The sequence below is a fragment of the Myxocyprinus asiaticus genome, chromosome 5 (assembly GCF_019703515.2).
Source record: "Myxocyprinus asiaticus isolate MX2 ecotype Aquarium Trade chromosome 5, UBuf_Myxa_2, whole genome shotgun sequence".
Taxonomy (NCBI): domain Eukaryota; kingdom Metazoa; phylum Chordata; class Actinopteri; order Cypriniformes; family Catostomidae; genus Myxocyprinus; species Myxocyprinus asiaticus.
The window spans coordinates 54349953-54362725 of record NC_059348.1 but is presented as its reverse complement, the minus strand read 5'-3'; the positions used below and the strand labels follow the sequence as shown (position 1 = coordinate 54362725).

The 12773-nt window shown below is 34.0% G+C and overlaps 1 protein-coding gene across 3 annotated transcripts in view; it reads left to right on the top strand.

Moving 5' to 3' along the window:
• LOC127441325 (rho GTPase-activating protein 45-like) overlaps positions 1-12773 on the top strand; it is a 51523-nt gene that overhangs the window by 34996 nt on the left and 3754 nt on the right. For all 3 annotated transcript variants that reach the window (XM_051698607.1, XM_051698606.1, XM_051698608.1), the window contains 10 exons: positions 1403-1593; positions 1797-1912; positions 2107-2208; positions 3049-3147; positions 3263-3426; positions 3819-4007; positions 7532-7669; positions 7884-8119; positions 11095-11329; positions 11563-11614. In XM_051698607.1, the coding sequence (XP_051554567.1) occupies positions 1403-1593; positions 1797-1912; positions 2107-2208; positions 3049-3147; positions 3263-3426; positions 3819-4007; positions 7532-7669; positions 7884-8119; positions 11095-11329; positions 11563-11614 (1522 nt within the window). The remainder of the gene's footprint in view (positions 1-1402; positions 1594-1796; positions 1913-2106; positions 2209-3048; positions 3148-3262; positions 3427-3818; positions 4008-7531; positions 7670-7883; positions 8120-11094; positions 11330-11562; positions 11615-12773) is intronic.

Here is a 12773-nt window from a genome sequence, read left to right as displayed (position 1 = left end):
GTGAAGGTCAGAGCGGGTGTGGGGTGTGAGACTGGGCTTTTCAAATCTACAGTAAAACACATTCCGGTCGTCAGCCAGTTGTTGATTCCCTACAGTGTTGGGGGATGGTGTCTTTTAGTTGGTAAGGTCTTTCAGGCCACTCCACACTGATTCCATCACCTTAATTATTGGCAAAATCCACTATTGGTTGACCTCTACAACAGACAACATGGCATGTTCTAAAATTCTAAACAATTATTTTCTATAAAAGTACGCACACTGTCGCCACCGCTCGTTGTCTGTCGGTCGCAAGCTTAAAAATTCTGCAGCGCGACGGTGTGTAACACGCATAGGTTTCCAATAAATGTCTATTCGTTCAGTTTGTGCAGTTAAACCAGTTACATACACTAACCTTCAAACTCATCAACATCACTTCATTCATTCTTGAAGTAAAATAACCTTTGTAACTTTTGTATGTATGGTGACTAGATTCACAACTTTTCACTGTCATCTGCACTGCATCAATGCATCCTGAATGTGATACCTGAGCCCTGTCCTACCCGCTATGAGGCGCTTTGTCCAAGTAAATGTAATATCACCCCCGTGTGGTCTCCCAAAGCTATTACGGCAGACTAAATTAAATGGAAGGCCAACTCACAGTGAATTGGAAAGCATGCAAATTAGGCTTCTCGATGCCTCATAAAAGTATAGAGAAAATAATGTACTGATCAATTATCGATTTATCGTTATTTTATGACATTCCTGTTTGCAAGCCATAGTGATGATGTCTGAATGTGAACAAATCTTTTAGGCGGTGCTGTTTTAATGAATCCTCCAAATCAATTTGCAAATTGGTCTGAATGTTTCATCAGCAAATTAATGGTCTAAATATAAACTATTTTTTAAAATCCTTATCCAGTATTCACAAACGACAAAGTTCATTGAAAAGCGTTGTTCAAAACAAGTATTGGAACTTCTTGATACCAAAGACCCATTTCGGGTTTTTCACACTGTCATGTTGTTTAACCACAATAATTTAACATAATCCTGGGTTTACAACTCTTTTAACTAACATACTCTGGCAAATTTTTGAGCGAAACAGGATATTTAGCAGAAAATTACCCATTAATGGGAAATGATTGGATGGGATAAAGGGGTCTCTATATGATAGGGTTGAAAAATAAGAGTCCTTGGTGACATCATCTGAAAGGGAAAGTTATTTCAGAGGTGGAGGAAGATGTTGCTTCTTGATAAAAGATTACATAGTCAAACATGTGAATCATTCACAGTAAGAGCGATTAAATAGGCAAAAGTTTTATATCATGTTGACTTAGGGCTGTTTTTGCTTTTTGGAAAGTTAATCCAATTGAGATGAAATATTTAAGGATTTTATCATTGAACATTTGTCTTTTTCTCTGTCCAGTGCACCATCTCGTACTATCAGACGATGCACGTGCAGACCGCAGCTTTGCCGGTTCATTTCCAAACGCTGTGCGAGAGCTGTAAACTGTACGATCCCGGTCAGCAGTATGCCACTTACGTCAAAAACTTGCAGCTCACCACAGAACTGCCCGTACAGTTCCAGTTTGAGCCGTACTCGGCCTCCGGCCACCAGTAAGACATTCCCTTATTAGTATACTTCATGTGCTTTAAGATTCAGAGTTCTAGAGGAAAGTATCATGGAATGTTTCATCTACAGCAAATCATTGGCTATGTTCAGAATGGAAAACTACAGTAGTTTACTGCTTAATTTATACATTCCAAAAATAGTATGTGACAATAACAGACAATGGGTTACTTATGTTTATCCCTTTCAGGCTTGTTCGGACCCGGAACAACGGCCTCTCTAGGCAGAGCAGCTCTGAAGCCCCACCTACTTCAGAGGAGGCAGGATTTGGAGAAGGGGGTGTGGTTAAACCAAGACGAGGTCAAGGTCAGTTTTACAGACTAATGCTGCTGCTCAGTGTTAATTCAGGGTTTGTTTAATTTGACATGCTGCCTTATCAAGTCACGCTGTTTTTTTTCTTCTCATTGAATATCCTGTTTCATGTAAGAAGTAAAATGGGTTATGACTGCTGTTTCATGTTGACTGTAATATTATTAGAGAATAATTGGTCATGTTCACAGGTAGAGATCATCATCAGGCTCATAAGTCGTGGCCGTCCACACTGAGTGACACAGACAGTGTCGGTGTAGCGAGTGGATTGGGCTCCCCGACATCCAGTACAGGTGCTGAACTCACCAACACTAACAACCCAAACACATCAGTCTGTTTTACAGAAATGAAATGTAATAATACAATGAAATAAAATAAAACGTAATTAAATAAAATAAAAATAAATATTAATTAAATTATATACAATAATGAAATAAAATAAAAAGAAAATTAAAAAAAGAAAATAATACAATTAAATAACCATTTAATTATATTAAGTAAAATGTAAATAATAAATAAAATACAATGAAACAAACTTAAATAATATATTAGAATAATATTGAATTAAATAAAAATAAATGCAATAAAATTAAATGCAACAACATGAAAATATACAATGAAATAAAAAGAAATAAAATAAAACAATAAAATAAAATAAATTGTAATTATATTAAATAACATTTAGTTAAATATGGATAACTAAAATAAAATGAAATCCAATTAAATAAAATAAAAACAAAATGAAATAATACTATGAAATAAAATCAAATTACACTTTACATAATATAATAAAAAATAAAAAAAGTGAAATCCAATGAAACAAACTAAAATTATACTATGAAAAAATATTTATTAAATAAAATTATATTAAATAAAAATAAATACAATTAAATACAATAAAATAAAAATAAATAACATCAAATAAAATAATGAAATAAAACTTAATGATGTTAAATAAAATGTATTTAAATAAAAATAAATACAATTAAATTAAATATAAATTAATTAAATTAATTGATCAAAATGAAATGATACACAATGAAATAAAATGAAATAAGAAATTAAATACAACGAAATTAAATGAAATAAAATACATTTTAAACAGATAAAATTGTATAATGTTTTGGTCACAGGAGACATCTCAAAACCTTCAAGGCCAGTGTCTGCTACTACACTGTCATCCAGTGAAGATTTAGATGACAGAGATGGAGCCATAACTCCGTTTGAACAAAGTGAGTGACACAGTACAGCTCAATGCTCATTTTAAAGATATTCATGTACAGTATGTCTAACAAACTCTGGATATAGTTCATAAAAATATTGTTGGAGGTTGCTCTTGTGTTTTAGGTATAAATGGCATCGAACCGGAGAGCTCGGCCCCCACTGGACCATTCAGAAATGTTGGATTATCTAAAGCAGCAAAAACCCATCGTCTGCGCAAACTCCGAACACCATCAAAGTGCAGAGAGTGCGACAGCTACGTTTATTTCCAGGGTGCAGAATGTGAGGAGGTGAGACAGATTATTTCAGTGCTAATAAAATACATTGTTTAATTATTAATTGGGATATGCGCAATTGGTGACCATTGTATTATTAAAAATATATTTTATTAGTGCATCAGTCTGATTCAGACAATCTTATTAATTGTAAAATGTATTAATGTCATGTTTTACTTGAAGATGTAAAATTCTAGACTGGAGCTATTGTGTAAACTGATTTAATAAAAACAACTGACAAACCAGTGCAGAATGTATAATATCGGCATTATATTGGCCGTAACGTAAAACAAATGTCCTTATCTTGACAATATTTTGAAATTATGAATATTGCAGGAATCTTACAGTCAGGGTATAGCCTATGTAAGCAGACACTGATGTCTGGCATGTGCTTTTGTTTGTGTCAGTGTTTCTTGGCGTGTCATAAGAAGTGTCTGGAGTCGCTGGCGATTCAGTGCGGTCATAAGAAACTTCAGGGTCGCCTGCAGCTCTTCGGCCGTGATTTCTCTCAGGTCATGCAGGGCGACAAGGAGGGTGTACCCTTCATCATTAAGAAATGCATCACTGAGATCGAGAGGAGAGCGCTCAGAATGAAGGTGAGAGAGAAACAGTGGAAAAGCTAAAAAAAAAAAAAAAAAAGTCAAGTCTAATTTCGTCTAGTCTAGTTTAGTCAAGTATAGTTAAAGAGGTTTTGAAATGCTATTTTTATAATTTTATTATCTTCCCTGAGGTCCACTGATAATGTCAGTAATAAATGGTCATTTCCCACCCTCTTTCTGGCCCTCTGTCTCAAACGCTTAGTTTTGGCCTTAGCGGCTCCTTTAAACTTCAGTGTAAGCGCCCACTGTTCTGATTTCCTAACATCATGCAGCCCCTCAACTACAGCCGTATTTTAAATTCAATCGGTAGAGAATAAACAAGCGCTCTACAACATTATAAAACTAAATTTCAGGGTTTACACATAACACATATCCAACATATTGCACCCGATTATTACTAAATTATAATATATATATATGTATATTAAACTGTTCACTCAAGCACAGCAGCACCATAGCTATAAAACTGTCATAACATATGAAATATTCATGAATGAAACTGTTTACTCGTGGTTTGCTGTCCGTGTGTGTTTTTAACAGCCCCAATAACAGTTCCTTTTGCAAAGCTTGATTTGTATTATGACTGGTTCACAAGCAGGGAGAGTCTAGTCTAGTTTTATTTAGTCTAATTTAGTTTAGTCTAGTCTAGTTTTTTAGTCTGGTTTAGTCTAGTCTAGTTTAGTCAAGTATAGTTAATTCAAGTATAGTTTAGATTAGTCTAGTTCAGTTTAGTCTAGTTCAGTTTAGTTAAGTAAAATCAAGTACTGTATAGTTGAGTCTAGTCTAGTTTAGTTTAGTTTAGTCAAGTATAGTTTAGTCTAGTTTATTTTAATGAAGTTTATTTTAGTCTAGTTTTTTAGTCTGGTTTAGTTTAGTTTTGTCAAGTATAGTTAATTCAAGTATAGTTTAGTCTTATTTAGTTTAGTCTAGTTCAGTTTAGTTTAGTTAAGTCTAATTTAGTAAAATCAAGTACTGTATAGTTGAATCTAGTTTAGTTTAATGAAGTTTATTTTAGTCTGGTTTAGTTTAGTTTAGTCAAGTATAGTTAATTCAAGTATAGTTTAGTCTTGTTTAGTTTAGTCTAGTTTTTTAGTTTGGTTTAGTTTAGTCAAGTATAGTTAAAGTATAGTTTAGTCTTGTTTAGTTTAGTAAAATCAAGTACTGTGTAGTTGAGTTTAGTTTAGTCTAGTTTATTTCAATCAAGTTTATTTTAGTCTAGTTTTTTTTAGTCGGGTTTAGTTTAGTTTAGTCTAGTTCAGTTTAGTTTAGTAAAATCAAGTACTGTATAGTTGAGTCTAGTTTAGTTTAGTCTAGACTAGTTTTTTAGTCTGGTTTAGTCTAGTTTAGTTTAGTCTAGTCTAATTTTTTAGTCTGGTTTAGTTTAGTCAAGTATAGTTATTTCAAGTATAGTTTAGTCTTGTTTAGTTTAGTAAAATCAAGTACTGTATAGTTGAGTCTAGTTTAGTTTAGTCTAGACTAGTTTTTTAGTCTGGTTTAGTCTAGTTTAGTTTAGTTTAGTCTAGTCTAATTTTTTAGTCTGGTTTAGTTTAGTCAAGTATAGTTATTTCAAGTATAGTTTAGTCTTGTTTAGTTTAGTAAAATCAAGTATTGTATAGTTGAGTTTAGTTTAGTCTAGTTTTTTTAAGTCTGGTTTAGTTTAGTCTAGTTTAGTCTAGTTAATTCAAGTATAGTTTAGTCTTGTTTAGTTTAGTCTAGTTTAGTTTAGTAAAATCAAGTACTGTATAGTTGAGTTTAGTTTAGTCAAGTATAGTTAATTCAAGTATAGTTTAGTCTTGTTTAGTTTAGTCTAGTTCAGTTTAGTTTAGTTAAATTTAGTTTAGTAAAATCAAGTACTGTATAGTTGAATCTAGTTTAGTTTAGTCTAGTCTAGTTTTTAGTCTGGTTTAGTTTAGTCAAGTATAGTTAATTCAAGTATAGTTTAGTCTTGTTTAGTTTAGTAAAATCAAGTACTGTATAGTTGAGTTTAGTTTAGTCTAGTCTAGTTTTTTAGTCTGGTTTAGTCTAGTTTAATTTAGTCTAGTCTCGTTTTTTAGTCTGGTTTAGTTTAGTCAAGTATAGTTAATTCAAGTATAGTTTAGTCTTGTTTAGTTTAGTAAAATCAAGTACTGTATAGTTGAGTTTAGTTTAGTCTAGTCTAGTTTTTTAAGTCTGGTTTAGTCTAGTTTAGTCAAGTAAAGTTAATTCAAGTATAGTTTAGTCTTGTTTAGTTTATTCTAGTTCAGTTTAGTTTAGTAAAATCAAGTACTGTATAGTTGAGTCTGGTTTAGTTTAGTTTAGTCAAGTAGAGTTTAGTCTTGTTTAGTTTAGTAAAATCAAGTACTGTATAGTTGACTCTAGTTTTGGTTTAGTTTAGTCAAGTATAGTTAATTCAAGTATAGTTTAGTCATTTTAGTTTAGTCTAGTTTAGTCTAGTTCAGTTTAGTTTAGTTAAGTTTAGTAAAATCAAGTTTAGTTTTTAGTTTAATCAAGTACTGTATAGTTGAGTCTATTTTAGTTTAGTTAAGTATAGTTTAGTCTAGTTTATTTTAATCAAGTTTATTGTAGTTTGGTTTTTCTTGTTTTGTCTTTCTTTGCTCATCATCGTTCTGTCACCTGTCTTTCCTACAGTCCAATTAATTTTTGCAAATTTCTTTGTTTGTACACTTGAATAGGTTCAAAAAAGTGATTCATCTTGGTCGTTATCTTTGTCAAATGTTATTTATGATGTTTAGTTCTCCCTAACAGGCAAATCATTAAAAAGAGCCAGTTCAAAAGAATGATTAATTCACGATTTGGACATCACTACTCGCAAAACAGTTTTTAACTCTTGTGTGACCTTCGGGACATTTTTGTCTTTTTCATTTATTTTTTTTCGATCATTTTGGCTGTGTTAATGCCAATGGTATACATTTTGCCAAAGGTGTGTATTTTTGGGGGGAATTTTGATATTTCAACCTCAGTTCCTATAATACATCTATAATACACTGTGTACACAAAATAGTTACACTCAGGACCTTCAGGACAAAAATGTCCTCATTGAAACCCATTAAAACTGCAATATTTGATCCCAGTGTCATTAAAGTATAAAATCATGAATTCTGTGATATTATGCTTTCATTCCAGAGCCCTGGCTTCAAAATTAAAAAATTTAATATTTTCCACCAGATGGCAACATTGTTCTCATGTTTAGCCTATGGAGCAAATACATGCTTTTTCCCTATTTTCTGTTTGCTGTATTATAGAGCACTGCAGGCCAGCTGAATAAATGATGCAGATAAAATTGTGTGTGTGTATGTGTAAAAAAACAACAGTGGCATTATGTAAACAAACTGGCATTTAAAGGGTTAAAATCCTGAAAATGAGTGAATATTTGGTAGTCATGATCAAGAATGATGTTGGTTAAAAAAATTAACTAATTGAAAGTGTAAAATAATATTAATATATAATATTATTATGGAACCTCTGAGTAACTTTTTTTATTGATGCACAAGGGTTAACCTTCTCTATTTGCGTGTCTGTAGGGAATCTATCGTGTGAATGGAGTGAAGACCCGTGTGGAGAAGTTGTGTCAGGCGTTTGAAAACGGTAAAGAGCTGGTGGAGCTTTCTCAAGCGTCTCCACACGACATCAGCAACGTGCTTAAACTCTACCTCAGACAGGTGAGTCATCTCACACAGCTAAACAAATCTTCCCCATACTGATAATTGAGAGTTTACTAAGTTTTCCCAAAAATATTTATCTACCTGTGTTGACATGCTAATTTTCACACCCTCATTTGGAAACTTCGGACAACACTTTCCAGGAATTAGACAGGAAATTTAACCTAATGTTTATATATACAGCATAATCAAGGTCTCTGTCGTTATTCATCAGCTCCCAGAACCAATCATGCCGTTCCGGATGTATAATGATCTGATGGGACTGGCGAAGGAAAGCCTGCAGTCATACTCAGAGGCGGGTGAGGGGGTCAAGGGGCCGGAGCTGGTGGATCGAGGGTCAGAAACAGAACCGGAGGTGCAGACGCTGGTAGAGAAACTCAGAGAGCTGCTGAAGAGGCTTCCTCAAGCTAACATCGCCCCACTGAAATACATCGTTCAGCACCTGCGCAGGTGAGAAACTGTACCCACACACCTTTACAAACTGTTTTTATAATTAAAGGAAGGTTTCCCAAAAACATCTCCACAAACCCCCTAGTGTTTCATGATGAAAATGCTAAAGTTTGATTTAAATAAAGTAAAATTGAATAAGATTACAGCAATCAAAATAGGAATACTTTGCTCTGATCTTAAAAAATATACATCATAAAATGTATGTCATTACAAAAATTAGGGGGTATTTGAGTTAATTTTGTTATTTAATAACTGAATAATACGTAAAAAAAAAAAATTGTACAATAATTAATGTAATTATATACTATTTAAGTTAATAATTTAGACAGATCATGCACTGTTACTAAAAATGAGGAGATATTTTTCAATATAAAATTATTCAATAATAGTTGAACAATAATTAATGTGATAACAAAATAACATTAAGTTAATAATTTAGTCTTTTGTCATTATTACAAGAAATTGGGGGTATTTTTGTTATTTTTGGAACATAGAAATTCAATAATAGTTCATTTAACAATAATAACATTTTATAATTTTATTTGTTAACAATTGTCATAGTCATTATTACTAAAATTAGGAGGTATTTATATTATTTTTGTAATTTAGTAATTCAATAATAATTAATTTAACGATAATGAAATGTTATAATTTTATTTGTTAAGTTAATTGTCATATTAGTCATTATTACTCAAATTAGGGGGTATTTAAATTATTTTTGTCATTTAAGAATTCAATAATAGTTCGTAATTTTGCAATAATGTTATAATACATTATTTAGTTAATAATCATATTAGTCATTATTATAATTTTTTGGGGTATTTTACTTATTTTTGTAATTTAATAATTCAACAATAGTTAATAATTGAGTCATATTAGTCATTTTATTAGTCAAATATCTGGGGATTTGAGTTATTTTTGTAATTTAATGTCAATAATTTTTAATTTAGCAATAATTATTATAATAATGTTATTTTGTTAAGTTAATAATTTAGTGATTAGTGAAAAACCATGTGATCTGTGACGTCCGAAGCTTCATTCAGGTGAAATGTGACATGTGACTGCATTGGTATGTGGTTCAAAAGAAGCACAAATCCCAGTACAAATTTGAACCTAATCCACCTTTTTCCTGAACGTGGAAGTGTTCCACAATTCGACTGCTTTCAATTTCCGGTCTCCAGAGTTTTCACTCGCATTGGCTCGTAAATTCTTAGCGGGTAATGTTTAAGGTATTACATTTTTAAAAATTGTCAAAAAACGGCGATACTTGAGAGAGTCGAGATGACTGTTTTTTCATAGACAGTGCCTCACCTGAGTGTGTAGATGACATGAAGCAATTGTCCGAGGTTAATTACGTTGATATCATTAATTATGACAGCCAACAACTGCACAAGTTGAGCCTGAAATTCATTTTTACACCAAGTAACACTTAAATGGTTGTTCTCCTCTGGATCGCTCGTTTTTGCAGTAACTCAACTCATATATGGGGCGCTTGAGTCTTCACTTGGTCATTACGTATTTATTTATTTATAAGCACTTTGGTGAACAAAACACGAAAATGACATAATAGCGTTGATTATGAATCGTATTGCTTCAAAACTGTCAGCCACAACGGTTTACTATGTGCTCTTCATTTTTTGACCACCAGATGGCAGTAATTTAAACCATGTACAGAAGCTTCGAGTAATGAACCCATTTTTAACCCTCCTGCGTCAATAAAAAAAAAGTTACTCGCAGTTCCTTCGAGGACAAAAATGTCCACGTCAAAAAACTGCTATAATAATATTATATATTAATATTATTTTCCACTTTCAATGAGTTAATTTTTGTTACCATCATCAGTCCTGATCATAACTACCAAATATTCATTCATTTTCATGATTTTAACCCTTTAAATGTCAGTTTGTTTACATAATGCCACTGTTGTTTTTTTACACACACATTTCTCAAAACACACTCTGACATCCATACCAACACACACACACAATTTTATCTGCATCATTTATTCAATTGTCCTGCAGTGCTCTATAATACAGCAAACAGAGAATAGGGGAAAAGCATGTATTTGCTCCATAGGCTAAACATGAGATAAATGGCGCCATCTGGTGGAAAATATTCAACATTTAAATTTTGAAGCCAGGGCTCCGGAATGAAAGCATAATATCATAGAATTCATGATTTTATACTTTAATGGCACTGGGATCAAATATTGCAGTTTTAATGAGTTTCAATGGGGACATTTTTGTCCTGAAGGTCCTGAGTGTAACTATTTGTGTACACAGTGTATTATAGATGTATTATAGGAACTGAGGTTGAAATATCAAAAATACACACCTTTGGCAAAATTTATGCCGTTGGCATTAACACAGCCAAAATGATCGAAAAAACAAAAATGTCCCAAAGGTCGCACAAGGGTTAATACATTTGGATTGAAAGCCTCATTGCTTAATAAAGCTTCACTTTCCCATCACTACAAAACTGAAGGAAAAAAAAGAGCTACTTAGTGCTAGAGAAGGAAACTTACAACAGGATATACTCTCTACTCCAAGAACCAAGACTGAGCAATAACAGAACAAAGGCAGGTTTTAAATAGGTAAAGACAAACAAATCAACCACAGACCAAAGGAAGAACACAAGGTGGGTAATGATGCCATCCAGTGGCCAACACTTGAAGAAACACTCATTACAAACAGTCTGGGGTATTTAATAATTAACGTCACACAAGGCATGCAAAAACATGCCTTTTTTTTTTTTAAGGTTGTAGGTTAACATTTATATTTTTATCTATTTAAAAAAGTTAAAGGGTAGCTTATATTTTAGGTGCTGTAACTGTAACCATTTTTAATCATGGAAATTGTATGTTTTCTACTCAAACTGCAATTGAAGAGGTTATGTATTACAGTGCTAAAGTTTATCAGGGAATATTAAATAGTTCTGTGTGTAATTTCAATGTTGTAACTTTCTCTCTCTTTTAGAGTATCTGAACTGGAGCAGGATAATAAAATGAGCGCCAGTAATTTAGGTATTGTGTTCGGCCCGACGCTGATGAGACCCAAACCCACCGGGGCGACGGTGTCTCTCTCATCTCTGGTGGATTACCCTCATCAGGCTCGCATCATTGAAGCTCTGATCATCTTCCAACACAACATCTTCATCTCCACTGACACGCCATCATCCTCCTCCTCGCTCACCTCTCCAACACAGTGCCAGGTGAGCACACAATCATATTCACTTTGATTTATTATGCAGGTTTATGAAAGGGCATCAGTGATTGTGCATAGAAGAGATGGGCGGGGTTTAATCACAGCATGTTTCTTTTTTTATTCTTTGTTCTCTGTAAAGCTACTTTGAAACAATATGTATTGTGAAAAGTGCAAGACAAATAAAGCTGATGTAGCATTCACATATGAGCAACTCTCACTGTGTTATCTTCCTCCATACAGGAATATGAGACTGAAACTCATGAAGAGAAAAACAGAGCCGATCTGGAATGTGGTGAGATTTATAAAATAATTAGAATCGGAATTAAAATTAGTGTTGGAGTCAGAATGAGAGTTAGAGTAAGAACTGGAGTTCAATTTAGATTTGAAATTTGTTTTAGAATTTGAATTGTGGTGCTTTTACGTCATGTTACCGTAATACGGTAGTGAAAGGTGCAGTACCCAGTGGAGATGGATGGGGGGGCTAGAGAACAGCATGGAGCTAGGGGCTTAATTTAAAATATTCAGATTTGATATATAGATGTACAAAAGACTATTTAAATGAGCAATATGTAACACTGACATCATTTAAAATGGGTACTGCAGTCCAAATTCAAAATATTGGAGAGAGTTGTCTCCCCCGCCCCCTTCTCCCAGACTCCAAGCTCACGCGGGTTGCCTGGTTGAGGACACGCAACAGGAATGAGCAAACTGACAATGGCAAGCAACGAGCCTTACACTGTACACGTTTGCAATGATTTTATTGTTTGCAAATTATAAACCGGCTCATGTGGATTTTTTATAACTCCGTCAATGTTAGCTAGATGTATTGCTGGTGTGACACTCCTGTTCTACCCGATCCGTACAGGACTCAAACCAGTGTCTCCGGCATGGGAGGCGGGTGCGATAACAAGGAGGCTAAAGGCTACACCCCTAGCGTCAGTCACTAGTGCACCTCTTGAGGTCAGAAGAGTGAGGTTTATATACACTGCACAGCTGTCTGTCAGCTGGCCACCATTACACTCACCCTCCTAAACCTCACTCCCATCCGGGTCACGGCACCATTGCGACGCTCCTGTTCTACCCGCTCCGTACGGGACTCGAACCGGCATCTCAAGCATGGGAGGCGGGTGTGCTAACTAGGAGGCTAAAGGCTAGTGCACCTCTTGAGGTCAGGAGAGTGAGGTTTATACACATTGCACCGCTATCTATCAGCTGGCTCCCGTTACACTGGCTTCCGTGGCTGCAGCACACTGTGTTTGCCCGCTAACTTGTTTCAAATCTGGCAACCCGGGGTGTCAAAATACTATTGGGGAAATAGGCAGTGGGCGGGATCACACAGGCCAAAACACAGCCCAGAACGGGCATTTCAAAGTAGAATACACTGGCTGTAGCATTGTTTTCGGAGAAGCCAGTATTTCAACTTGGCATGTTTCCTTTTTTTTTTTAATCCC